Source organism: Crocodylus siamensis, chromosome 5 (assembly GCF_052110815.1).
Source record: "Crocodylus siamensis isolate JL-2025a chromosome 5, ASM5211081v1, whole genome shotgun sequence".
Classification (NCBI taxonomy): domain Eukaryota; kingdom Metazoa; phylum Chordata; order Crocodylia; family Crocodylidae; genus Crocodylus; species Crocodylus siamensis.
This window is the reverse complement of record NC_143399.1, coordinates 202,709,467-202,735,262: the sequence shown is the minus strand read 5'-3', so window position 1 is coordinate 202,735,262 and position 25,796 is coordinate 202,709,467. Positions and strand designations below refer to the sequence as shown.

The 25,796-nt window shown below is 51.4% G+C and overlaps 1 protein-coding gene across 1 annotated transcript in view; it reads left to right on the top strand.

Annotated features, from left to right (window-relative positions):
- Positions 1-7,860: 7,860 nt before the first annotated feature.
- Positions 7,861-25,796, top strand: part of WNT3A (Wnt family member 3A) — a 101,064-nt gene continuing 83,128 nt past the window's right edge. Inside the window, exon 1 of the mRNA XM_090047925.1 lies at positions 7,861-8,433. Within this exon, the coding sequence (XP_089904051.1) occupies positions 8,363-8,433 (71 nt within the window). The 5' untranslated portion in view covers positions 7,861-8,362. The remainder of the gene's footprint in view (positions 8,434-25,796) is intronic.

The window sequence follows — 25,796 nt, the reverse complement described above, 5'->3', positions numbered from 1 at the left end:
TTACGCTCCTTTTGCAAAGCAGCCATGGAGCCTGATCAGCGAAGGAAGCCCAGGCCAAGCAAGCTGCCGAGCTGGAACAAAGGCTGGGACAGGTGGCCACCCTACCACTACATTAAGACATCATAACTTTGACTAATTTGTAAACAGTCTGAGAGCACAGCCTTCCTCCCTCCGAAGGGGAGAGCTGTCTCTTTAAACCCTGGGGATATGACCTCTTGTCCTCTCTGTTTATAAGGGAAAAAAAGGGAAGCGAGAGGGAAAGTCAGGCTGCTGGCTTGTTAAAAATCTTCTCCCCTCCCAGCCCCCCTGCCCTCCCCTTTTGTGATGAAAATGGGGGAAATGCTATTGGTATTCCTCCAGCTTTTGGTTTTGTCATTCATGCTCTGGAAGCAGTGGGGCTTTTCTGTGTATTTACTGACCTGGCTCTCTTGTCAACACTTAACCTACTTGTGATGGGGGGGGGTTTAACACCTTGTTCTGCTTTGGTTGATTTGCTGTTCCTGATTTTGGGGGGTGGGGAGCAGATAGAAAAGCTCTGTTGCCCTTTTCCCTTTGCATTGCACAGATCCAGGTCCCACGTGCCGTGCGTGCGCATCTGATCTGGCCAAAGCCAGCTCCGTGCCTCTTGATTTTCCCAGTTGTGAGTGTTTCTTGATGAGCATTTAGTGCAATGTCACTTGATTATTTTTTGGAGCATCCTCCTCAGTGCAAGTCTCAGGCAAACCCACCAGGGGCTTTCTCCTCCTCTTTTTCTTACACCTTAGGCATTTGCAGATGATTGAGGTCTCTTGTAACTCAGCTGGGAAATCTCACAACCCCGCTGTAAAAGTGATGCATTAGGTCAATTGATAGTAAATGCACCCAGCTAGTGCTTCGCTCTCAACCAGGGTCCCATGGCACCCTGGGGTGCCTTGAGATCCTTTCACAGGTGCCATGCCGTGTTAGCAGTGTTAGGTGTGCAAACATGATTCACAAGATAAAACCCAGAGATTTCAAATAGAAATCCCTAGGGTTAAAAACAGTCTGACGTGTTGCGATCTTCTGAGTTCATTGCAATAGAATAATTGCTCTTTTTTTTTTTTCTGTAGTCAAAAAAATGAGTGAAAAGTGAAGACCTGGCATTTTCCAAGGGGTGCCTTGAGTCTGTCGAGGGGTGACTTGACTCTCAAAAGGTGGAGAGCCACTGGTTGAGCGGATGGGGAGCTGTGCTTACTTCCTTTTTGTTCTTTATTTCTGGGATCCCAGTTTCTAATGAAGGTCCTGAGGTGCAATAATGATGCAAATGTGGAATAACACCTCCAAGGGAGTAGATTTTTTTCCTAATCAGTTCATCACAAAAGAGATGCCGATAAAAAGAAGCGATTCTGCAGCTCAAAAAAATAAAAGAAATGCGTCTGCCAATAAATAGAAGAGAGCTCAGTCGTACGTGGCTTTCGATCCAGAGCTGATTGGCAGCATGAAAATCTCCTGCTTTAAATGTTCGCTGTGCTGCAAAGGCAGGACTGAGCCTCCGGCTTTAATCTGCTGAGGGGATGGTGCTTTTGTGTTTCTGATGATTTTTTTTTTAGCTTAGGTCCAGTAAAGAATAAAATTTGGAATTTTTTTTTAACTCGGTGTCCAACCCGGCAAAAAACCTCTTGTGGAAAGGAGTTTATCTGAAGCCCGTTACCAGACTTGTTCGGAAACCTCGAGACTTTTTTGTTTTTGCTTAATTTAAGTGATGAGTTTCTAGTTTCCTGTCAGCTATTTGTGGGGGGGGTTTGCTCCAAACTGCTACTTAAAATGATGCCAAAAAGAAAAGGGGGAGCAGGAGAGGGAACATGTTATGGAGTCAGATCCCACAATCCTGAATCTGAAGTTAGGGATCTTTTTGTACTTCACCTGCTTCGGCACGTTTTATTTTTCCTTATATTGTGCACATGCCCCGAGCCTTTGCTGGGAAGGGTGACACAGAGAGCCAATAAATAAATACATCAATGAATTTTGCTCGGCTTTGTCAGAAGCCGGAAATGCAGGACTCGTGGCGCCAAAGACAGCTCACGCTGGTTCTCATAAGTGACATTACTCACGTGAAAGGTCCCGTACAACTTACCAGTCAACCTCTCTGCTCCCATGAGTAGCTAAGGGCCTGATTCTGCAAGTATTTGTGCTGGGGCTTGGAGTTTGACTGGCAGGGGCACGACGAGTTTTTCTTGAGCCAGCCCCTGTGTGTACATGCAACAGTACAGTGTGGGAGTCCCATCAAGGGTGTGTTGCATGGGATTAAGTGCTGAAGTGTCCAGGATCAAGCCTTGCTTGCTGGGCTCCTTCGTCTCCTAACGAACTGGCTATGGGAACTGGTATTCGAATGCACAAAGAACACAGGGCCAGTCCTTAAGGACATGAATGTCCCTGGTTATCTTAATATGATACCAGCAGCAAGAAGGAAAACCAAACAGGTGACTGATCTGATACCATCAAGCCCTGAAACCACAGTGTGGAAACTGCATTTACGCAGCGCCAGATGTTACTGCACCTTGCACCCTTTTAAGGCAGTGGGAGCCAACCTTTATTTCTGGCAGGTGCACCACAAATGAGACCTCACCCTTCCCACCTGCCTCCCCCAGCCCCTTCCCTGCCCGATCTGCTGCTCAGCCGTCCGCTCTCTGCCCAGGCTGCTGCTCTTCTTTCTCCTTCCTGCCCTGTGCTGCCTGCCTGATGTACTGCTCTGCTTTCAGCTCCCTGCCCTATCGCTACCGTGCTGCTTCCTGCCCCCCCTCCCCACCTGCTTTAGGGCAATGATATGTTGGTCCCAAAAGCTCATCTACAGAGGATTGACCCCACACTGTTTTCGTGCCATTCCACTTGTCGAATTACTATGTGGTATCTGGCCCTTTAAATGTATGGCATTCAGCCGCTGCCTGGGCATGAGGATTAGTAGATGCAGTCCTGAAAAAAGTTATAAGTGGAAGTCAGTTTATATATCCGGTTAAGAGCTGGCAATTAAGGTCTGGGAGGACGTGAGAGATCCCCTGGGAAGAGCAGGGCAGTGAGGAGGGAGGCAGAGGAAGAAGCAACTATACGACAAAATGAGAAATGTTGCAGAAACCCAGGGCTGCGACTCACCCCATAGCGGTGATGGGCAGCTACTGCCATAACAAGTACTAAAATGACCTTTTCTGTTGCCATATGCCCCAGCTCCATGTTTCAGCTCTGTTAGGGGCTGGAAGAGGGGAACTTCACAGTCCCAATGAGCTGAGCATCTAAACAGCATGGGTAGTGGAAGGGGAATTGCCCTAAAACCCGGCAGAACTGGGCCACCGCACACCCAGTTCCCTTGTGCAGGAGCAGGGGGATGGCATTTGGCCTGTGGTTGTCACACTCATGCCTTCCCAGTCGCAAGGCTGCATCAAGGTATGAATTTCCAGCAGCTGCTTCTTGCTTTAAGAGCCCAGGGGGTTCTCAGGGGATGCACCGCAATGGTGGCGTTGGCCCGAGGGGGTTTTACTGTACCTGGAAGGGGAGATCCCTGTCTTTCCTGACCTGGAATGACTTGGAGCAGTTGAGGGTGGAGATCTGCCCCTTGCACTGCGGAAGTCTGCTAAAGCCTCCCAATGGGAGGACCTTGGCTACATGTTTAATGGCAATGGGGGATTCCTCTCGGGCTTTCCCTCTAGCTTGCTCCTATAGCTTTTTGGCTAGGGGCGTGTGAGACTACGGGGCATCTGAACCCCAAGGCCTCCAGGCTTGGGGCTTGCATGTAGGATGCCTGCCGGAGCCTGGGAGATAGGATACTTACCGGTGGGGATATGGCACTGACTTGTTAAAAGAAGAGCTACCGGTCCAGTGGTGCCATTGATTTACAGGGCGAGCCGGTCGCCTCCGACCCTCTGCCTTGAATTCCCCACCTATAAAATAATAAAACAATGATTACTATAAAATAGTAAAACAGTAGTGAATCTTGACTTCCCCATCTATAAAATCATGTAAATCCATCACCATAATAATAAATCGTGTACATCTATTATAATAATAACAATATCTACCTACCTTAATGCCTGATGTTCCAGTAGCGCCCAGGCCTGACTGAGACTGGGATCTGAGCTCTGTGCATAAAGAGAATCGGTCCCTGCCTTGAAGACAGACAAAACGTGGAAAGGGGAGGACATAGATCTTAAGTGATGTGCCCAGGGATAGAGAGCAAGTCGGGGGCAGAGGTGGAGGTAGACTCCTAGCTGCTCTGCTGCCTGCTGGGTTTGACACAGGGGTTATTTAATGCTCATGAAGTGCTTCAAGCTTCTTGGATGCAAGGCATGGTGAAAGCACATGGGGCCAGGGGTTTGGTCAGCATCCTCCTTGCAAAGGGCAGCAGGTCGTTGAAATAAAGTAAGTTGGGGGGTGCCTTTTGGATCCTCTGGTGTGAAAGGGGCCTTGCCTCTGCTCCCATTGCAACACATGCTCATTGCAGAGGGGAGCAAGAGAGGGGATGCGTCAGGGTGTTTCTGATCCTTGTCGCAGCAAGCTTTGTTGGCCTGTAAATCTGCCTGCCTTCCTATCAGCTTATCCCCTAGGGAGCCTGGCTCTTCTCCTCCCCACAATCATGCAAGGCCAGGAGGGAGCTCAGGAGTCCCTCCAGTCCGTCCCCTTCCTAATTCCCCACGACGCGCACTGTTCGTTGGCAGTACAATGCCATGAGCGTCGCTCGGTGAATGCAGCACAGCGTGCACTGCCTGTGCCATGGCTAATCCAAACTCCCCGCCCTTGGAAATGGGATCCGCTCCCGCCCTGGACACACACAACCGGCCCCAGGAGAGGTTGAAGGGGCTGCTCTCATGACCAAACGGGGTTTGGCCTGGTTTTAAACTGCACTTCCCTAGGCCTTGATGTAGCAGGCAGGTTGCTTCCCTGTCCTCCCTTTCCACTTACCCTCTCACCACCGTCACGGCTGGAGTGCCGACCCCTTTCCCAAGCTCCTGTCATCAGAGGGGCTCAAAGGTGGTTCTCTCTGCCCCAGAGGTGCCACGTATGTGGGGGCCTGAGGAAGTCACCCGAAAAGTGTGAAACTTTCCACATGTCCCCCACCCCCCAGCAAAAGAAAGGGCAGTGCCTATGCTATGACCCAGCCACCCCAGCAGGCTCGAGCGGGGATGGTAACCAGTAGCCACTTGGAAAGAGGCAGGGCCGTGGGGGTGAGCAAGCCTTTGGAGTCAGCACTGGGCCCTTAAAAAAATTAATAAATAAGACCCAGCTCTTTGAGGGAAACAGGGCAGCACTGGCCTAGCCTGAGCCAAGCCCCTGAGCTGCTGAAGCTAACACCACCTTTGCTCCTGCACCGCTCTGGCCCACAGGATCAGGCCCAAAGCGGCCAGGGCTAGCGTGAGCGCTGAGCGACTGCAGCCGTATTTAGCAACCTTCACTGCGCCGGCGTGGAGGCTGTTTGGCATCAGGCTGGTGTCTTCATAGTTAATTAGTAGAGTAATTTTAAAAAGAAGAAAAAAAAAAAAAGGGGGGGGGGGTTTAGGAAGTCGCAGCGGTGCAGGGGTTAGCCAGGAGATAAATAGGATGGGGGGGGAGGGGTGTTGTGTGTGTGTGCGTGCGCGCGCGCTCTGTGTGTACACACACCTAAAGTGGATTATCTCCATCCTGGCTTAAAGAGCAGCTGAAAAGAGGAGAGGGAAAGCGAGAGGGGTAGCTGGGATCCTGCAGGTAAAGCTGCTTGTGCTTCCTGGATGGGAGGGGCGGAGGGCGGGGGGTGGTTTCATCCCTTCCAAAAAAGCCCTTGGAGGAGAGGGTCCCTGGGCAGGGGGTGCAGAGCGGGGGGGGAGCAGTTCCCCTGGGGAAGGCAGAGAAATCCCCCCTGGGAGGTGGCTCCATACCCCCAGCCCGGCTCCTCCTGAGCCCGAGGGGGACCCGGCAGGGCCGGGCACGGGGCCACGGGCGTGGGGGTGTGTGTGTGTGTGTGAGTGTGTGTATATATATATATGTGTGTGTGTGTGTATATGTATGTGTATATATATGTGTGTATGTCTATATATGTGTGTGTGTGTATATATGTGTATATATATGTGTGTATGTCTATATATATATATATGTATGTGTGTGTGTATATATATATATGGGGGTAGATACGTGTATGTGTATATATATATGGGGTAGATATGTGTATATATATTTGGGGTAGATATGTGTGTATATACGCTTTTGTGTGTGTATTTGGATGCAAACGTGTGTGTGGGGTGGGTGTATATGCGTTTGTATGTGCATATATAGGTAGTGTCTGCGTGCATGGGTTTGTGTGGCTGTGTATTTACACACGGGCGTTTGGGCGTGTTGGAGTGTGCGGGTGTTGAAGACAGACACAGGAGACGCATAGCTGTATACACAACGCGCGTCTAGACGAGAAACACGAGGACACAGACACGCGCACACGCGCGCACACACCGATCTATACACACGTCTGTGTATCTAGCTGCGCGCGTGTGCGCGTTTCCTCGTCTCCGCCCGGGCGGGGGGGCCATGCTGGAGTCAAGCAAGGGACCTGCCTCTGGATTTAACACCGACCCCGCACCCAGCCCTTCTCCAACCGCATTATTCTTAGGGGTTTTTTAAAGCGATGAGATTTTGGGGGGGGCTGGTGTCGGTCCCGGGGGTTTTCCCCTCGCCTCCGGGGCAAAGCATCCCTTTCCAGCCCCCTCCCCATGCCCTATTGCCCACACCCAGCCCGAGCTCAGCTCCCGGTCCGCGGCGGGGGGACCGGCCGGGCGTCCTCCGCACACGCCGGCTCGCAAATACCGCTGTTCTGCAGGCACACGTCCCGGAGGAGCGAGGATGGAGACCCTCTCCCCCTGCCAAGCGACCCCGGCTTTCATATATATACACGCATATATGTATATATATATATATACACACACCCACGTATACATAGATATACGTGTCTACATATTTTTATGCGCGTATACACCTATATAGTTATACATGCGTGTATATACAGCTGTCTATATAGAGATGTCTGTATTTATAGACGCCTTTTTTTTTACATCTGCGAGCTCTCGGGGTGTCGCACCAGAATAAACGTCCAGCTTTGCCCCGTTCTCAGCCCGCCACGCCGGGATAAATCGTTCCAGTTTGGGACGGTGGGGCGCGGCGTTTGGGACGGTGGGGCGCGGCGTTTGGAACGGTGGGGCGCGGCGTTTGGAACGGTGGGGTGCGGCGTTTGGGACGGTGGGGCGCGGCGTTTGGGACGGTGGGGCGCGGGGCGAGACAAAGGGATCCAGGCGTTTGGGGGTGAGCAGGCGGGTGAAGCGAGGTCTTCGCCCAAATCCGAATCAAATCCATGCCGTTGTGTAGAAGAGTTGCGCCGGGATCGATCCATCCGCGGAGGTTGGAAGGGGCTGATTTTCCCCCGCTCACCGGAGCGCCTCCGATGTTACTGGAGAGATGATTGGGAAAGTGTGAGTGTGTGTGTGTGGGGGGGGGTGTCTGGGTTTGTGCGTGTGCAAATCCTCTTTTTTTTTTAATTAAAAAAAAAGGGGGTGAAGGGTAAAACAGCCCCAAAGCAAGTTTCTGGGAAGGTGTTTGGAGCGCATCAGCTGGGGAGGAGCAGGGGATGGGAGAAGGGAGCCTGAAAGTTTCCAAACCACCACCCCCAAAAAGAAAAAAAAAAGAAAAAAACAACAACTTCACGCATTTATGGATTTTTATGTATTTTTTTCTTGCATTTTTAGTCGCTTCTACCCGGGGAGTGAAATCCGGGCAGGTTGTTATAGCTACCCAAATCCGCAGGGGTCCCCCTGTCTATTTATACCCCTTAAATCTTCCTCTCCACCCCCCACCCACCCTTTTTTTTTAAAGCTACATTTTATCCCTGGCTTGTGGGCCAACGTGCCCCTAATGACTATTAAAACACTATCTCTTTGCAATTAGCTCATTCCTGCCTTAGCCTTCCTGATTGACAGAGGAAGCTGGAGCATCAGAATTCTCCCTTTGGCAATAAGTGCTGATTGGGCCCTTTTAAAGAGAGCTACTTCAAACTTTTTTTTTCTTTTTCTTTTTTTTTTTTTTTTAATATTTGCCTTCAGTGTCTTGGCTGAGAGAAGAGGGTTTTTTTGTGGGTTTTTTTTTTTTTTTTAAACCTCTCTTGAGATTTTTGCTCGAGAGGAGTAGAGGAAGGAAGAGAAAAAGGATTTACCTGGCTTGGGCTTGAGACTTGGCTTTTCTTTTCTTTAATGATTTTGTATTATTATTGCTCTGATTACTGACATCCATCATCATACCTCAGAAGAAAGAAAAGTTTTGGCAACTCTGGTTTCCCCCTTCCAAAAAAAAAAAAAAAAAAAAAGGGCAAAAAAAAAAAAGGGGGACATTTTTTTTTTTTTTTCCATCCATGGCCTCTTTTGGATATTTCCTGTTTCTTTGTGGGCTGAGTCAAGCGATGTCAAGTTACCCAATCTGGTGGTAAGTTTTAGCCTTCTTCTTCTTCTTCCCCCCCTCGTTTGAAAGGGCATTTCCCCTCCTGCGCTTCCCTGGCCCTGGCGGTGCCTCGAGAGCCCCGGTCCGCGGTCCCCGCGCGGGAGCGGACTGGCTCCGCCGCACCCGCGCTGCACCCCCGCACGCGCGCAGCCCGGGGCCGCGTGTGTCCGCTCCTACCCGGGCTGCCGGCTCCGGCCGCGGCGGCGCGCGGGCCAGCGGCGCACACGCGGATCCCGAAGTTGGTTGTCGGGTTTGTTTTCCTTCCCCTTCAAGTGCTTTGATCCTCTCCTGCCGGGAACAAAAGGCACCGAGCGCATTAAAGAGATAATGATACAACCTGACACGAGCATTTCAAGGTGCTCTCGAGCTAGTCAGGTGGAAGGGAGCTGGGGGGAGGATGAAAAACAGCGCTCCCCTTGGCTCTGAGGAGCGTTAAAATTAAAAATAAAATAATGATAATAATAAAAACCCCACCACCACCACCACCACCAACAAAAAAAACCCCGTAGGTAAGACAAGATTGAACAACCTGAGCTGGTTATGTAAGGGGAAAGCGGCGGGGCGGGAGTGGAAGGGAGAGGGAATTGGTTGGGACTGGGACTGGGGCGGATTATAACACTGTGCTATCCCGGGCTCTGCTCTACAGTGTCTTGAATGATCGTATATTGCATTGCACTGCAGTATAGTACAGTACAGTACAGTACAGTACAGGTATCTTGCAGAAACTTCACTCCACTGCAGTATTGAATAATACAGGCTATTGCACTGCGCTGTATTTCACTGTGTTGCAGTATAGTGTAATATCGTATGACATATGGCATTGCATTTCATTACACCGCATTTCAGTATAATATATCATAGGATATAGTACAGGATAGCATGCTGTATAGCATTGCATTATATTATATTATGTTACGTTATATTATATTGTATGGTATCTTGCATTGCATTGCATTGTATTATATTGTATAGTATAGTAACTTGCATTGCATTATAGTCTACAGTATAGCACAGTATGGTATCTTGCAGTGCATTGCATTATAGTCTACAGTATAGTATAGTATAGTATCTTGCATTGCATTGCATTGTATTATATTATATTATATTGTATAGTATAGTAACTTGCATTGCATTTTAGTCTACAGTATAGTATAGTATAGTATCTTGCATTGCATTATATTATCTTTTATCCCGGGTCACGCTCGGACGACAGACACGCGGATCAGGCCCGTGCCCCCCGGCCCTGCGCTGCGGCCCAGGCCGGGCTGTGGCCCGTTGTCCCCGCCGCGCCTGTCCCGGGCGAGCGGGGGACAGCCGCGCCGCGGGCTCCGCGCTCTCGGGGGCAGCCGGGGGGGGGGGGGCAGCGCCGGGTTGCACCTTTAAGAGCATTTCAGCAGAAGGGAGCGCGGGGGGGAGCGCGCGGGGCCGCGGGCCGGGAGGCAAGTCGCTGCACATCGGTGTAATTACGACGGGGGGGGGGGGGGATGGAGGAGGGAAGCCCCGGCCGGGGGGTCGCTCCTGCGGCTGGGCTCCCGGGGAGGCGAGGCAGGGCCTGGGCACGCACACACACACGCATGCACACGAATGCACACGCACGCCTACGCATGTACATGCACCCACACATGCACGCGCAGGACCGTGCCGCACACCCCCGCCGGCTCTCCCCGACTAGGCCCGGGCTTGCCCCCGTGTGCGCCCCCCGGCCCGGGTGCTAAAGCCAGTCTCCGGTGCGGGGACAGACGTGCCCGCCCCCCGCGCTCGGGCCCCTGGGGGCACTGCTGCTCCTGTCCCCCGCACTGCCCCCAGCGCCTCTCGAGCGCCGGGGACAGCGCTGCCCGGGCTGGGGGCACACGAGCTCCATCCTGCCCGGTCTGCTGGGCACCGGGGCAGAGAGCGGGGCACGCTCCCCTGCTCCTCGCCCACTTGCCGCCTCCAGCGCTGAAGGTCGGGGATGCTCCGGCTGAGCCTGTGCCCCTCGCTCCCGGGCACTAGGTGCCGATGCCCCTTTCCTCCGGGAATGTGCCCAGGCCCTGCTCTCTGCCCGCACGCATCCAGCTGGGGCAGGAGAGGGCCCAGTGCCCTCCCTTTCCAACCCCCCAGGGCACAGCTCAGGAGAGACCCCAGGAAGCGGGGGTGCGCCTGCACATATGGGGAGGGGAGGGGGTACAGGCAGCAGTGTCTGCATGTGTGTGTGTGCGCACACGTGTGGGGAGGAGAGGCGGGTAGAGGCGCCATGTGTGTCTGTGTGTGGGGGGTATGTGTGTGTATATGGGGAGGAGAGGGTGGTAGAGGCAGTGTCTGTGTGTGTGTGTGTGTATGCATGCACATATGGGGAGGAGAAGGCGGTAGAGGCACTGTGTGTGTGTCTGTGTGGGGGGTATGTGTGTGTATATGGGGAGGAGAGGGTGGTAGAGGCAGTGTGTGTGTGTGTGTGTGTGTGTGTGTGTGCATGCACATATGGGGAGGAGAAGGCGGTAGAGGCACTGTGTGTGGGGGGGGTATGTGTGTGTATATGGGGAGGAGAGGGTAGTAGAGGCAGTGTCTGTGTGTGTGTGTGTGTGTGTGTGTGTATGCATGCACATATGGGGAGGAGAAGGCGGTAGAGGCACTGTGTGTGTGTCTGTGTGGGGGGTATGTGTGTGTATATGGGGAGGAGAGGGTGGTAGAGGCAGTGTGTGTGTGTGTGTGTGTGTGTGCATGCACATATGGGGAGGAGAAGGCGGTAGAGGCACTGTGTGTGGGGGGGGGGTATGTGTGTGTATATGGGGAGGAGAGGGTAGTAGAGGCAGTGTCTGTGTGTGTGTGTGTGTATGCATGCACATATGGGGAGGAGAAGGCGGTAGAGGCACTGTGTGTGTGTCTGTGTGGGGGGTATGCGTGTGTATATGGGGAGGAGAGGGTGGTAGAGGCAGTGTGTGTGTGTGTGTGTGTGTGTGCATGCACATATGGGGAGGAGAAGGCGGTAGAGGCACTGTGTGTGGGGGGGGTATGTGTGTGTATATGGGGAGGAGAGGGTGGTAGAGGCAGTGTGTGTGTGTGTGTGTGTGTGTGCATGCACATATGGGGAGGAGAAGGCGGTAGAGGCACTGTGTGTTTGTCTTTGGGGGGTATGTGTGTGTATATGGGGAGGAGAGGGTGGTAGAGGCAGTGTGTGTGTGTGTGTGTGTGTGTGTGTGTGTGCATGCACATATGGGGAGGAGAAGGCGGTAGAGGCACTGTGTGTGGGGGGGGTATGTGTGTGTATATGGGGAGGAGAGGGTGGTAGAGGCAGTGTGTGTGTGTGTGTGTGTGTGTGCATGCACATATGGGGAGGAGAAGAGGGTAAAGGCACTGTGTGTGTGTCTGTGTGTTGGAGGGTATGTGTGTATATATGGGGAGGAGAGGAGGTAAAGGCACCTTGTGCGTGTATGTGGCTGTGGAGTGGGGCATGTAGGGAAGAGGTGGGTAGAGGCATCATTGTGTATGTGTGTGCTTATGGGGAGGAAAGGGGCTAGAGGCACTGTGTGTGTGTGTGTGTATGTGTGTGTGTGTGTGCACGCACATATGGGGGGGTAGAGGCACCATGCTCAGCTATGTCAGGTATGTCTGAAGCTGGGAACTCATTTGGATGGATGGGAGGGGTGGGGGGGAAGGTAATAAAATGCAAATGTGTTCTTGATAAGACAGGCAACCTGAACACCTGGACTGGAATCATTAAAAAGCGATCTTTTATTCCCAGCCCCGATATAACTTATAATTAGAAACTCCCTTGCATTCCTGATTGGAGAAGGAAATGCATTCCACCGACACCAACATAAATATTCCCTTGTCACCTACCCAGGGGGAAGGAGGTGGGGGAGAAGGCAGGAGGTGGGGTGGGTGGAAGATCTGCATCTCCACGGAGGAAAGCCAGCAGGATCAAAAAACAGTCGCAGCCCAAAGTTAGGCTCCCCACCGAGCTCGCTCTCTCCCCCACCAGGGTGCATTTTGCTTTCATGCCGTGCTGCTGGCTGGTGGAGGAGCTGGGAACAGGCGGGGGAAGGAGAAGGGGGCTTAATCACTGCTGCATTCCCCCCCATCTCTCTTGCAAGGTTGGGGTAGCAGGTGTCAGATCCTAGTGCAGGATTTTTAAGTGCACCAGTTTGGATGTACAACGTGCCCTTTGCAAGTGCAGCAAGACAGCACCAGGCATGGAGTTGCAAGGAAGATGGGGCGGGGGGCGGTGGTCAATGTTATGCAGGCATCCGAAATCCCAGCTCTCCCCCACCCCCCTCCACATTAGGTCTCAGACAGATGCTTCTCAGGCCCCTGTGACACGTTACGTATATTCGGTGAGTCACTGCTCAGTCGCGCAATAAACTTAGACCGCCACAGGCAGCGCATGTAAATTAATAATCACGAGAGAAAAATGACTACCCGGCTAGCCATAAAAAGAGCCAACCAGCTAGAAAGTCAGGGCATGACAATGGGTAACACCTCCGCAGCTGGTTTCTAGCCAGCTTGAATTTGAACACGCAGCAGTGCCCTCGGACGCACCTCGCATCCGCAGTATAGAGGTGAGCGAAAGACGACCCGCCTCGTAGTGCTGAGTGGGTAGGAAGGGCAATATGGGATGAAGAGCTGCACATAAACCCCCAAATCCAGAGCGGCTTTCATTCCCCTAATCCAGATTGCAGCAGAGGAGGATAGACCCCGGGCTCAAACCCGGGTTGTAATCCCAGCTGCTGCTGTAACTGCCCCAGTCCAGTTGTTCTGGGGTGGGTGGGAAGAGAAGGAAAATCCCTCCGATCTCAGTCCCGCGGTCCTGTGGCCTCAAAGATTCATCCTTTAAACCCACCGGTAGCTCCTGGGATGCTCACAGGTAGAAATGCTGTAAGACACTCGCCCTAAAGCACCCTCCAAGCGTCGGCGTGATCTTGGCTTACGTCTGAATTGCTGCGCTCAGGAGCCTGCCTGATCCGGGCTCCATCGGCAAGGCAAGGCCTGAGGAAGGCTGTATGCACACCGGCGTTGTTTAATTATCCCTCGGCAAGGTGAAAGCTATCTGGGACCGTAAGTGTGCCTCCAGGGCTGCGTATGTTCGGTGGTGTTTGTTTGAATAGCCCAGTAAAAAGAAATCCCTCCGCTGTTTGATCTCTCTGCTTAAACGGCTCTCATCACCATAATATCAAAACACCTCTGCAGAAATACGGGCACGGATGCAAAAGAAAACTGCTCCGAAAGTGATGCCAAGTGTGTCAGGGACCTGCTTAGTGAAGAAAAAAACAAATAGGGTTGAACCAGCGCTTCTGACCAATGCTTTGAACTGGCCATTGATTATGGGGAAAGCTATGGGACTTCCTTTATCCCCCCCATATCATTTCTGTGAAGGGACTAGACTAGACTCTGGCACCGGGAGCCCATGAGCAAAAGTGGAGCTCCCCAGCCCAGATCCACTGTCCCAGGCATGTGCAGTGCAAAGTGGCAGCCAACAGCAGGCGTGGTGCAAATTAGATTTTTAAAACCCCATCAGGGATCTAATGTGTTATTTGGGCTGCGGGTGATGGAGGGGCATCAGGAGGTCTTTGAGAGGCCTGAAGGATTGCTTTAGGATGGTGGTTTTCAACCTGTGGTCCAAGGACTCCTAAAGGGTCTGCAAAAAGTGACTATGATCAAGCAATAGCGTTTGCATACCCACGCTTACAGTTCAAAGGGGTCTGCCCCTCCATTCACATTTTTTTTTTTAGGGCTCCGCAAAATTAAAAAAAAAAAGGTTGAAAACCACTGCTTTAAGGAAAAACCAATAACAGCGATGGACACTGAGCTCTTAGATCTGAATCTGAATATTGAGGAGATCGGAGGCTGCTAATGCATCAGCCAGCACTAGGGGAGGTGGGAAATGTGGGTGGGAAAGCAGAAGGTGGCATGAAATGTGAACAGACTTTTAGCTGGGAAGCTCTTTCTTTTTGGCGAGGAGAGCAAAACCAAAGCAGAAAGGGGTAGGCAAAAGAGCGCAAAGCGTTTGTCTCCTCTGTCATTGTGGGTACAAGATGGCCACGTCTTTTCTGGAGGGAGCAGAGTCGTAAAGGCTCAGCTCGCAGGAGAGAAGAGGCAGCATGGTTGTATAGCTGCGCATTACCCAGGGAGATGCCATCCGGGGGCTGCTGCACACATAAATCCTGGGTTGGCAACCTACGGTCCGCAGGCCTGGCTGGGCCCACGAAGAGGTTTTATCCCGCCTGCCAAGCACGCCTTTTTTCTATAAACTGCCATTGGCAAGTTTTGCATGAGAATATGCCATTGCACACTGGAATTGCTAACAACTGCCACTTCTGCCACATCTTAGGTCCGAGTAATGCAAATTCAGCCCTGGGATTTTGACATGCACTGCATCACTGCAGAAATGGGGATGATGGGACACAGGGGTGGCTTTCACTTCTCCGTGCCGGGTTCAGGCACGACTCCTTAGCTCAGCGGAGCTGTTCTGTATCTGTACAGGGTTCAGGTGTTGTCTGCTCAGGCCCTCGTTCTAGAAAGACGGATGGGTTATTTTTTTATTGCAACTGTATAGGTGCAGATTTCATCTCAGCGTGTGCCGTGCCTTAAAAGGTGATCTGCATTTAGGCTTTGAACTGTTGAGTGATGATTGCTCTCTGGCTGGTGAGCCAGGAGACAGGGAGGGCTGGAAAGTCACTCAGGGAACAGCGGGAGCCGTGTTTGTTGGCATAAGAGCACTTTAGCTATCTCTAGAGCACCCAATTATGTATTGCATTCACCTGTTTGAGCTCAGCTCCATCATCTCAGCCAAGGGCTTTGTCATGCCACTGGGGATGGATGTGGCCTTCATTTCGGGTGCCGTCCAGGAGTATTTCTGCCTGTGGTTAAGCAGCTGCTCTAGAAGGGGCTGTGGCAATGGGCCAAGCAGTCCCTGCTCATAAAAAGTCCCCAAGGGCGATGACTATGTCTGCAGCCACACCAGGAAGGCCTGGCTGTCAGGTCAGGGCCCTGCTTTGCCAGCTGCCTTCACCCTATGATTTTCAACAAGGCTGCCATGCAGCGTTTGGTGTGCAGACACCTGTTTGGTGTACAAATGCACCATTCGGTGTGCAAACACCTGCACAACTCACAAGATCTGTTATGTTTCCATAGGCAAAACCTTAATGAAGGAGAAGCAGTTTCTGAGGGGTGTGGGGGGCAAGGGCTTGAGTCTAAAAAGGGTAAGAACCACTGGTGTTGACATACCCCTTGCCTTGTAAAAATTGCCTAAGGATGCAAAGGGTGGGAGAAACTGAAAGCACCACTATCCCCACTTCGCAGAGCTGGTCCCAAAAGGTTGCCAGGCACCTGATTCGCACCGAAATCAAGGCTTTGGGTATTTAGGTGAAGGGATTAAATGACTTGACCGCTGTCACTCATGAAGCCTGTGTCAGAGACAGGAACCGAACCAAGTTGTCTCAAATTCTAGCTGGGGTCTGAGCTGTGAGACCAGCCTCCTTGCAGATCCATCCTGATAAGGACATTATCTAATCGTTTAAAATGTCATTGCACATCCTGGAAGATGTAGATATATATATATATTTTTCAATTTCAAGAGAACTTTATTAGAAGAAATAACCTAAAAAAAACCCCCAAACCCTCATACGGCCTTCAGTAAAACAAAAAGAGCAAACTGAGTCACAGATAAATATCCTCTTTCCAAGACAAATAAAAGAAACTTTTCTCTCTTTGAGCCCAGCCATCTTTATAAAGCATCTGTTACAGGGCAGTTCCAGTTGCAGGGATTTGTCCTTCCATCATGCCTTTCACCTGAACATCTCAAAGAACTTTACTAACATTAATTAATAGCATCCTTAGGATGGAGGCTAATGTTGCTATCCCCATTTTACAGATGGGTAAGCAGAGGCAGGAAAATGAATAGCTGTGTCCTGGGGGATAAAATGAGCCCATAGGTGAGCGGGGAATAGACCCAAGGGCAGTGTCCAGATGAGTGTGTTTCTCTGGGGACAAGTAGCAGTGGCATTCGGTGGCAGTGGTGTTACTTATTCCCAGGGATCATGTGTGCTCTGATGCGTGGCAGGTTATCCAGGTGGGGTAGGGGTCAAGTGTGCTGGTGCCAGCAGCCTTACCTGGGGCCCCGGGGGAGCTGGAGCCGTGGCACTCCTGCAGCAGGGAGCCTGGCTAGTTTTGGGCAGCACACGCTGCTGCCACGTGCGCCACCCTGCTTCTTTTCGGCATGGATTTTTTTGACTCTGGGATCTCCTGGGGTCACCCCCCCACCACAATCCTGCGAAGTAGGGGTGCAGGGGATGCCTGCATGTGCAGCGTGTGTTGCCGCAGACAAGGCTGCAGTGCCACATACCGCAAATCCGCGCTCATCTGGACGTGGCGAAGGAGTGCTACTTCTCAGTCTCGACATTGGAAAGCTGTGCTTTGCTGTCCTGCTTTGGAAAAAATTAATCTGCCAACCCAATCCTCAATAAATCAATGCTTGGGGGGTGGGGGGTCTAGATGATAGCGTCCTGGGGTAGGTCTCAAAATACCAGATTCTGGTCCCAGTTTTGGCACCGACCTGCAATGTGAGTCCGTAGGCAGTTCCCTTCCCCTTCCCGTGCTCTTCTTTCTCACCACGTGTCTATGATCTAAGCTCTGGAAGGAAGGAAGCATTTGTACAGCACCGAGCACTATGCTCAATCCGCTCAGCGTTGGTGGAAAGCAGGCACTCATCACGGTTGCTTGCAGGTTTGAGCTGGGGATTATTGTTCTAATTTGTTTTCCCATCATATGTCTTATAGAGAGAAAAAAGAAGTGGTCTGTTCTGCTGTCCCAGAGCAAACAGGCCGAGTCTTTGATTCTCCCCGGAGGTTTTTAAGTGCTTCTCCTCGGGGGATGCCACTCCTGCGTTTATATGCCTCGAGTGCGTGGGTCACATAACCAGACAGAGTTATAAAGCGCTTTACGGGCATAATGACAGCACTTAGCAAACATTACACAAGCATGTCACCGAAGGGACTCCTCCAGGCTCTGAATCGCAGTGCGCCGCATTTGGACAGCTGAGATTTATCGAGGGGCTGCGGGAGCGTGTGATCTAAATATATTGCTCAGCCCATTGCTGGCAGATAGCGGTGGGCTGTCCGGTCCTGTTCCCAAAGCTACCCCCCGGAAAAGGAGTTGGGTCCGCACTTTTGCTTCAGACGTGGAAGGCCAAAGCCTAGAACTCAAAGGGAAGCTTGGAGCGCAAAAGTTCACCTTCCTGGGGCGAGTCTGTATCTCCTGGCCTCTGTACCCTGTCCTGAAAGTGGTTTATAGTCAAGTCCTGGAAGGAATTAGGTGCCTGGCTAAATCGCTGGGGTCTGGATCTGAGTGCTGAGCGCCCTGCCGGCAGGTGTTCGGATCCCATGGTTATGGGGATGGCCATACCCACAATTTACCGGGGGGTTCGGTGCTGCACTATAGGCTAGCTACTATGGTAAGTGGAAGTGAAGCCATGATATACTCTTGTATAGTAGCTTCTACTTATTACAGGGTGAGACCTTGCACGCGGGCAGTTATGCACGTGAGTAAAAGGCCTTTTCTCTTTTCCCTCGAGGTCAATTGTGCATAGGGCCAAGCTTGCCAATGAAAAGCAAATGAAATTTAAACATAAACTCCCTTGTTCTTCACTCCCTAACATAAGGCAGTCTTTAGAAGGGCCCTCTGAACCAAAGGAAATTGTTAAGTATCACAAAAGGCACGGCTCTTAGCACTCTTGTTTGTCAACTGCCTATTTAAACTCCCCTTCCCTCTTGAATTAGACTGACAATGAAAGAGCCCTTTGCATTTCTATGGCACCTGCCATCAAAGGAACTTGACACATCCTAGGTCTCCAGAGTTTTTGTACTGGGATAAATAAGATGTGTGGGGATGTGATTTTTTTTTAACTTGAACGTAATACAGCCCCTAGCATGAATACTGTGAGGCCAGAACAAAATTTGCTTTATAGCAACATGACTTGCTCCTCTTCGCCTGCAGGGACAGCTATATTCACTTGAAGCATATTTGGCACAGCCAGACAAGGTTCTTTGGGTCAATATGATATCTTTTATTAAACTAAATAGTTGGGGAGATTGTTCTTTGCAAGCTTTGGGGTGCAAACACCCTTCTTCAGGGAGAGGGAGAGTGTTTTTACACTTGTCTCCCTTCTGACGTGTCCGTGCAGGGCGTTTACCCAAAGCTGCACAACTTTTGCAGAGAGAAGACCCTATAAACACGTGTCACAAAAACCCTAGTTAAAATGTTTCAAGAACAGGCATTAATTCCTCACGTTAAAAATGGCTTTCCTGAAAAAATGGTGTGATTCCCGAAAGCAAAGCTTTTTGCCTCCAAATGGGCAGCATCATTGATATGTTATTTTGGTGACATCCCCACATTTTTCCCTTTACTGAAACCCAAGTTCTCTTGCTGGTTTCTGGGCAAGATATGTGTGTGTGTGTGCATTTTATATATATATGTGTGTGTGTGTGTGTATATATATATATAATTGTGATGCAAATTTCAGTAAAAAAAGAAAAACCAAAAATCTATTGGAAAGTTTCAGCAAAAATCTCATTCCGGTTCTAGAAAAGAGCGGGGAGATGTTGGCATTTCAGCTGGAATGAAATTGTTGTCCTGGTTTTTTTTCTAAATGTTATCATAAGAGATTGATAGTCCTTATAAAGGCCAGAAGAGACTGTTAGATCATCCGGTGAATTATCCCTGTCTTGAGTTCAGTAACTTATATTTGCCCAAAGCCTTGGTGGGATTTGGCTTCTGTATACTTTCCAGAAAGGCACCCAGCCTTAATCTGAAGACATCCAGAAGTAGAGAATCCATCACTTCTTTTGCTAGTTTGATTCATAGCTAATAATTCTGCCTGTTAAAAAAGTACACCTCATTTGTGATTGTGTTTGTCTGGCTTTAATTGACTCACTTCTTGCTGTGCCTTTCCCTGCCTCAGGGTGCAGTAATCTCCTTTCCCACAGAGGGAGAACCTGAGGCAAAGCATAATTAGGTGACTTGCACAGGGCCATAGGGGGAGGCAGTTGCAGGGCTGGAGGAGTCCCCAGGAGGACGTGCTATGGGAAAAGGGATCTCAGCCTGAGAACAGTATGAATTCGTCCTTCCTCCCTTGCACCCAGAGACTCTTTGGGGGACAGCACGGTTAGGAGACCCATGACGGCACTTGTGCACCAGTTGCAATGCCCATGACTTGCTCGTCTCTCCATGCATCTTGTCCACTGCTGGGCAGATGCAGTCTCCTACAAAACACTACTCACCACAACTGGATCCTCATCCAGCACCAACCAGCCCTTGCATTTGTTGCAGCAACCCAGCTCAAAACCCCCTAAAAAAACCTCCTGGCTATCCTAAAGCCTTTACTGTCTTCATCTCCCCACATTACCTATGTCTTACACACATCTCTGTGGTTCATAGTGTCATGGTTGGTCGGGTCGGAAGGGACCTGAGCAGATCATCAAGTCCGACCCCCTGCCATGATGTGAAGAGACATCATTCCTGTTGATTCAAGGGCAAGCTCTGTGTTTCGTAACACGATTTCCACCTCTCCATTTTATTCTTCCCGTCAGTTCTTTACAATCAGATCCTTTCTTTCTCGCTCAGATCTCCTACCATCTCCTTCTCTGCCTGGTTTTTCTTCCTGACTTCTGTTTTGGGATACTGCTTACAGGATAGAGGCTACACAATTGTTTTTTTTTTTCAGTGGAAGGCAACACTGTTCAGTGCAATTCATTGCACAAGGTAGAAAAATAATCGATTCGGCTTGGAAACAAAGAGCCGTAAGATCTTTCCTTTAACCCAGCTGTTAAGGAGACCTTCTGTTTCCCAGAAGGTGAGCTCTATATGTTAATTAAGAAGGGAGAAATACAATTATTTGGAGACTTTCTGGATGTACAAGATCCCCCTCGTCTTCTGTAGCAGTAGTAGTAGTAATAATAATAATAATAATAATAATAATAATATGCCTGTTGCTAAACAAAATAAATTTTTTAATGACACAAAAGTGCTTTGGTTCCCTGCAAGCTGGGGAGACACAGTCATAGTAAAATCTTGCATTGTTTTGCAATGCTAGAATGGAAAGTGAAGAGACAAGGCAGTGGGTACCAGCAGGCTAGCCTAATCTATAGCTTGGTGATAGCTGTGGAAAGGCTCTTTTTTATATCAGTGGGTTTCAGAGCAGGACCTCTTCTGGAGAGCAGAAGCTCTTATAAGCCCCCTTAGAGGCCTTCTGGTTGCAGCAATGGGTTGGTATTCAGGGGGTGCACCCCGACAAGTGTGCACATGCATTTATCCTGGGACAAACAGCAGCAGCACATAGTTGTGCCACTGCTGCGTGTCCCTGGGAAATGCTTGTGCACACGCGCTCTGGCATGTGGCAAGTTGCCCTAGGTAGGGCAAGGGAGCATCTGGGCTGGCCCCAGCAGTCTTGCCTGAGGGCCTAGGGGCCTCTCCAGGCTGCAGCGGCAGCGATCCAGCATGCAGAGCCTGGCCAGCAGCTGCAGCATGGCCCCAGCTGGACCAGGTCTGGTTTGGGGCACATGTGCCACCCCACCACATGCACCACCCTGCTTTTATCTAGCACGGGGTTCTTTGATATCAGGATCTGCCAGCATCAAGCAAACCGGCTGTGCTGCAAATTAGCAGCATGGCAAACCCCTGCACATGCAGCACTTGCAGTTTGTGGTGCCACATGCCTGTCTGCAGTGCCATGTACTGTATGGGCATGCTCATAGTTTCATAGTTTCATAGTTGGTAGGGTCAGAAGAGACCTGAGCAGATCATCAAGTCTGACCCCCTGCCATGGCAGGAAAGAGTACTGGGGCAAACGACCCCAGCAAGGTGTACATCCAGCCTCCTCTTAAAGCCCCCCAGGGTAGGAGCCTGCACCACTTCTCTTGGAAGTTGGTTCCAGACCCTAGCCGCCCTGACCGTGAAGTCGCGCCTCGTGATGTCTAGTCTGAATCTCCCCTCTGCCAGCTTGTGACCGTTATTCCTGGTCACTCCTGGCGGTGCTCGGGGAACAGGGACTCCCCCAGTGCCTGCTGGTCCCCCCTGACTAGTTTGTAACAGGCCACTAGATCCCCCTCAGCCTTCTCTTGTGGAGGCTGAACAGGTTCAGGTCCCGTCGCCTCTCCTTGTAGGGCCTGCCCTGCTGCCCCCTGACCATGTGAGTGGCCTCCTCTGGACCCTCTCCATGCTGCCCACATCCCTCCTGAAGTGCAGCACCGAGAACTGGACGCAGTCCTCCAGCTGCGGCCTGACCAGTGCCGCATAGAGGGGAGGATCACCTCCTCGGACCTGCTCGAGATGCATCTGTGGATGCAGTGACAAGGGTGCGGTTGGCCTTCCTGACCGCGTCCCCACACTGCCGGCCCATGTTCATCTTGGAGTCAATGATGACTCCAAGATCCTTTTCTGCCTCTGCCCTGATGAGAAGGGAGTTCCCCAGCCTGTAGGTATGGTGCCGGTTGTTCCTCCCCAGGTGCAGCACCTTGCACTTGTCGGTGTTGAATCCCATCCTGTTCTCATCCGCCCACCCCGTAACCTGTCTAGGACCGATTGCAGCCTATTCCTCCCTTCTAGCATGCACATCCCCCCACATCTTAGTGTCATCAGCAAATTTGAACAGGTGCTTTTTACCCCCTCGTCCAAGTCACTGATGAAGATGTTGAACAGCGCGGGCCCGAGGACCGAGCCCTGGGGGACCCCACTGCCCACGTCCCTCTGGGTCGAACATGACCCGTCACCACCGCTCTCTGGGTGCGGCCCTCCGGCCAGTTGGCGACACATCTGACTGTGTGGGGTCGACACCACAGCCCCCAGTTTCTTAATGAGAACGGGGTGAGAGACAGTGTCGAAGGCCTCCGGAAGTCCAGGAAGACGATGTCCACTGCTCCCCCTGCGTCTAAGGATTTGGTGACCGGGTCGTAGAAGGCCACAGCTTGGTCTGACAGGACCTGCTGCTAGTGAACCCGTGTTGGTTGCCCCTAAGCATGATCTCCCCCCCGGCCCCTCGTGGACATGCGCCAGGATAATTCTCTCAAAAACTTACCCAGGATCGAGGTAAGACTAACTGGCCTGTAGTTTCCCTTTTTTGAAGATGGGAATCACGTTGGCCTCTTCCAGTCCTCTGGCCCCACACCAGAGCCCCACGAGTGCTCGTGCAGCCGTGCCGGGGGTCCCGCAATGACCGCAGCCAGTTCCCTCAGCACTCGGGGGTGGAGACCCTCCGGACCGGCTGACTCGAACACGTCGCGTCCCTCCAGATGCCCCTGACTAGATCCGCCCTGACCCTGGGCCTGGGTGCGCCTCCCCTGGGGCCTGCGGGGGACCCGGTGAGGGGGGCTGATCTGGTCGCTGCTCAGGAAAATGGAGGCAAAGAAGTCGTTAAATAGGTTAGCTTTGTCATCTGGTGTAATGACCAGATTTCCTGGTGTGTCCTGCAGGGGCCCCACGTTACCTGGTACCTTCTTTCTGCCCCGATGTATTTAAAAAAGGATTTCTTGTTGTCCTTGATCTGGGAAGCTAGTCCCAGTCCCACCTCCGCCTTGGCCTTCCTGACCCCCCCGCAGCCCCGAGCAACTGCAGTATAGTCCTCCCTGGGGATGCCCCCCCCCGCCATTGGGTGTGCACCTCCCTTTGAGCTAGGAGACATTCCCGGATGCTTTTGGTGAGCCATGGGGGCTTTCGTGCCCTCCTGCCCCCTTTGATCCGTGTCGGGATTACCTCTCTTTGGGCTTGGAGGATTGTCTCCTTAAGGAGCGACCACTCTCCTTGGACACTCGGCTCCCCTCCCGCCCGGGACCTCAGTGCCTCCCCGACTACCCTCCTTAGCTCGTTGACGTCCGCCCTCCTGAAATCTAGGGCTGCTCATCCAGATGTGCCCAGGTGGTCCAAGTTTAATGCATGACTCTGCCCCCGTATCAGCTTGGCCAAGTCACTGTGGGCTAGATTTTTCTTTTAAGCTCTTGAGACATTTTGGGGGCGCCTCGTGAGGTAGGAGTCAAGGAACTTTGGAAAATCCCACTAGGTGTCCCCTACCTCTTTAGGAAGTAAAATACCTTTCAAAATTGGGCCTTCATCTCTTTGCGTTTAGCTGCCTGGGTGCAGGGGAGGAATAAAAGCAGCGTTTCCCTATCTCACAGAGCAGGCATGAGGACAAATCGATGAAGGGTGTGAGGTGCTTAGTTGCGGTGGTAATGGAGGTCTCATCAACTCCAAGTCCCTGGAACGATAGGAACCGACCAATTGCTTGCAAAGGAGTTATTTATGAAGGGTCTTCTCCTCATTGACAATAGCCCCACACCACCAGCCACCAAGCATGGGAGCAATTCAGACCTCAATGACTTGGTAAACTACCCGAATGCGTACGGCTGTGGATACCTTCATCCCCTCCTGGGTCGATCTCAAAGGAGCCATCTCCAGAGGCAATCGTTTAAAAGTTTGAGGTAGTTCAGCATTAAGGGAAGTCTGGCTTGCTTGCTGTTGAGAAAGGTTTGTGGTTGTAGACACTGAGGCAATACAATGAGGGGTGAAGTCTGGGAAGGGAAGAGGGGCAGGTTGAAATCCCACCAATGTATTTAGGTAACTGCTCCTATTAGGCACCTAATTCCCTTTGTTTGATTGCAGTGGAGCTAACTGATTTTGCTGGGCACTTATGCACTTTTGTGGATCTGGACTGCGTGACTAAGGGGTGTCTTGTAGTCTGCAGATGTCCTTAGAGTAGCAGAGCACACCTGGTGAAGTCCCTGAAGGAGGATTTGGAGGCGAAGGAGGATCTCTTCACCCCGTGTTTGAAACAAAGGGATGAATACAGATCCAGAATATAGACGAATGACCATTTCAAATCCATGTCATGCTGCAGTCTCATTGGAGAGTCTCTCTAAGTCAAACTGGTGAGCTGGTCTCTCCAGGGTCCGGCAGAAGCCTGTGAACCAGGCAATGGTGAGCGCCGGTTTTCGATCTGCGGACTCCTGAGTATGTGCAGATACACCGCGATCTGCAAAATCCAGTGAAATCTGACTCGTGGCTCCCTTGTCTGCCATGCAAATGTTCAGGACGAAATTCATCTATCCATTGTCCGATGTTTTAAAACATAGAATGGGGCAAAGTTTAATGCAGCGATCAAAAAGCACTGATGCAAACTGATGATCTGCTTTGCTGGAGGTATAGGCTTTGGCCAGGTCTGCAGCTGCAGAGTGAAGCAATCAGAAAGAAGTCGCTGATAGGAGAGACACCGGGCATCTGGTTATTAATGATCCTAGTAGCTGGAAATGGGAGTGGCTGATTAGATCAGGGCTTATCTCCAAAGCCTCATCTATAGTTGTTATTAGGAGTACTGCAACCGGTAAAAGTCCCCCTCAGCAGTCCCACTTATGTGCACAGTGGAAGCCAGTCCCTGCTCCAAGGAGCTTATGAGCTAACTAGACAAGGCAGGAAAATGGTCTGACAGAGGGAAAAAGCTGCTATTAAATCCCTCCTCCCTCTCTTCTGCAGACTAAATCAGCCCATCCTCGCCAGTCCTGTCCCCCAGCCCCCAAACCATTTTTGTTGCCCTCACTGGACTCTCTCCAATGTGTCCACATCCTTGCTGTAATGGGGGGGTGCAAAACTAGACACAGGACTAGTGGCCTCCCCAATGCTGAACAGAGGGAAGAATCACTGCCCTGGACCTGCCGACAATGCTCCTGCCAGTGCAGCCCAGGATGCCGGTAGCCTTCTTGGCAAGAAGGGCACATCGCAGGCTCATATGCAGCTTATTGCCCACTGTCACCCCCAGGTGCTTCTCTGCAGAGCTGCTGCCCAGCCCGTCAGCCCCCCGCCTGCACTGGTGCATGGGGTTGTTCTGTCCTAAGTGCAGGACTTTGCATGTGTCCTTACTGAACCTCATGAGATCCCTTTTGGCTCAATCCTCCAAGTTGTCTAGGTCCCTCTGAATCCTAGCCCTACCCTCCAATGTATCTACTGCTACCCCCAGCTTGGTGGGAACAAAGGTCCTGGATTCAAATCCTTCCTATGATTCTCTGACCTGGCATTGATGACTCCGTGCCTCAGTTTCCCTTCTGAAAAACAGGAGCTTTTTCACAGGGGATGGTGAGGATGAAGTCACCGAAGGGTGGGAGGCAGTCATGTGCTATGATGATGGAGGCCAGATAAACCACCATGGATATCTCGAGAGATAGGGATCAAGATGCTGAGGAACCAGAAAAGCTAGTTCACAGGTCTTCCTTGTGTAGGTCAGCTGCATACCTGCTGTTTTAGACTGAAGCTGCTGCTGATCGGGTCCTGGTGACATCTTCCAGAGGGGAACAGGAGGAAAGATTATGGTTGTTTGATCTCTTTCCTAGACGCTGATGACT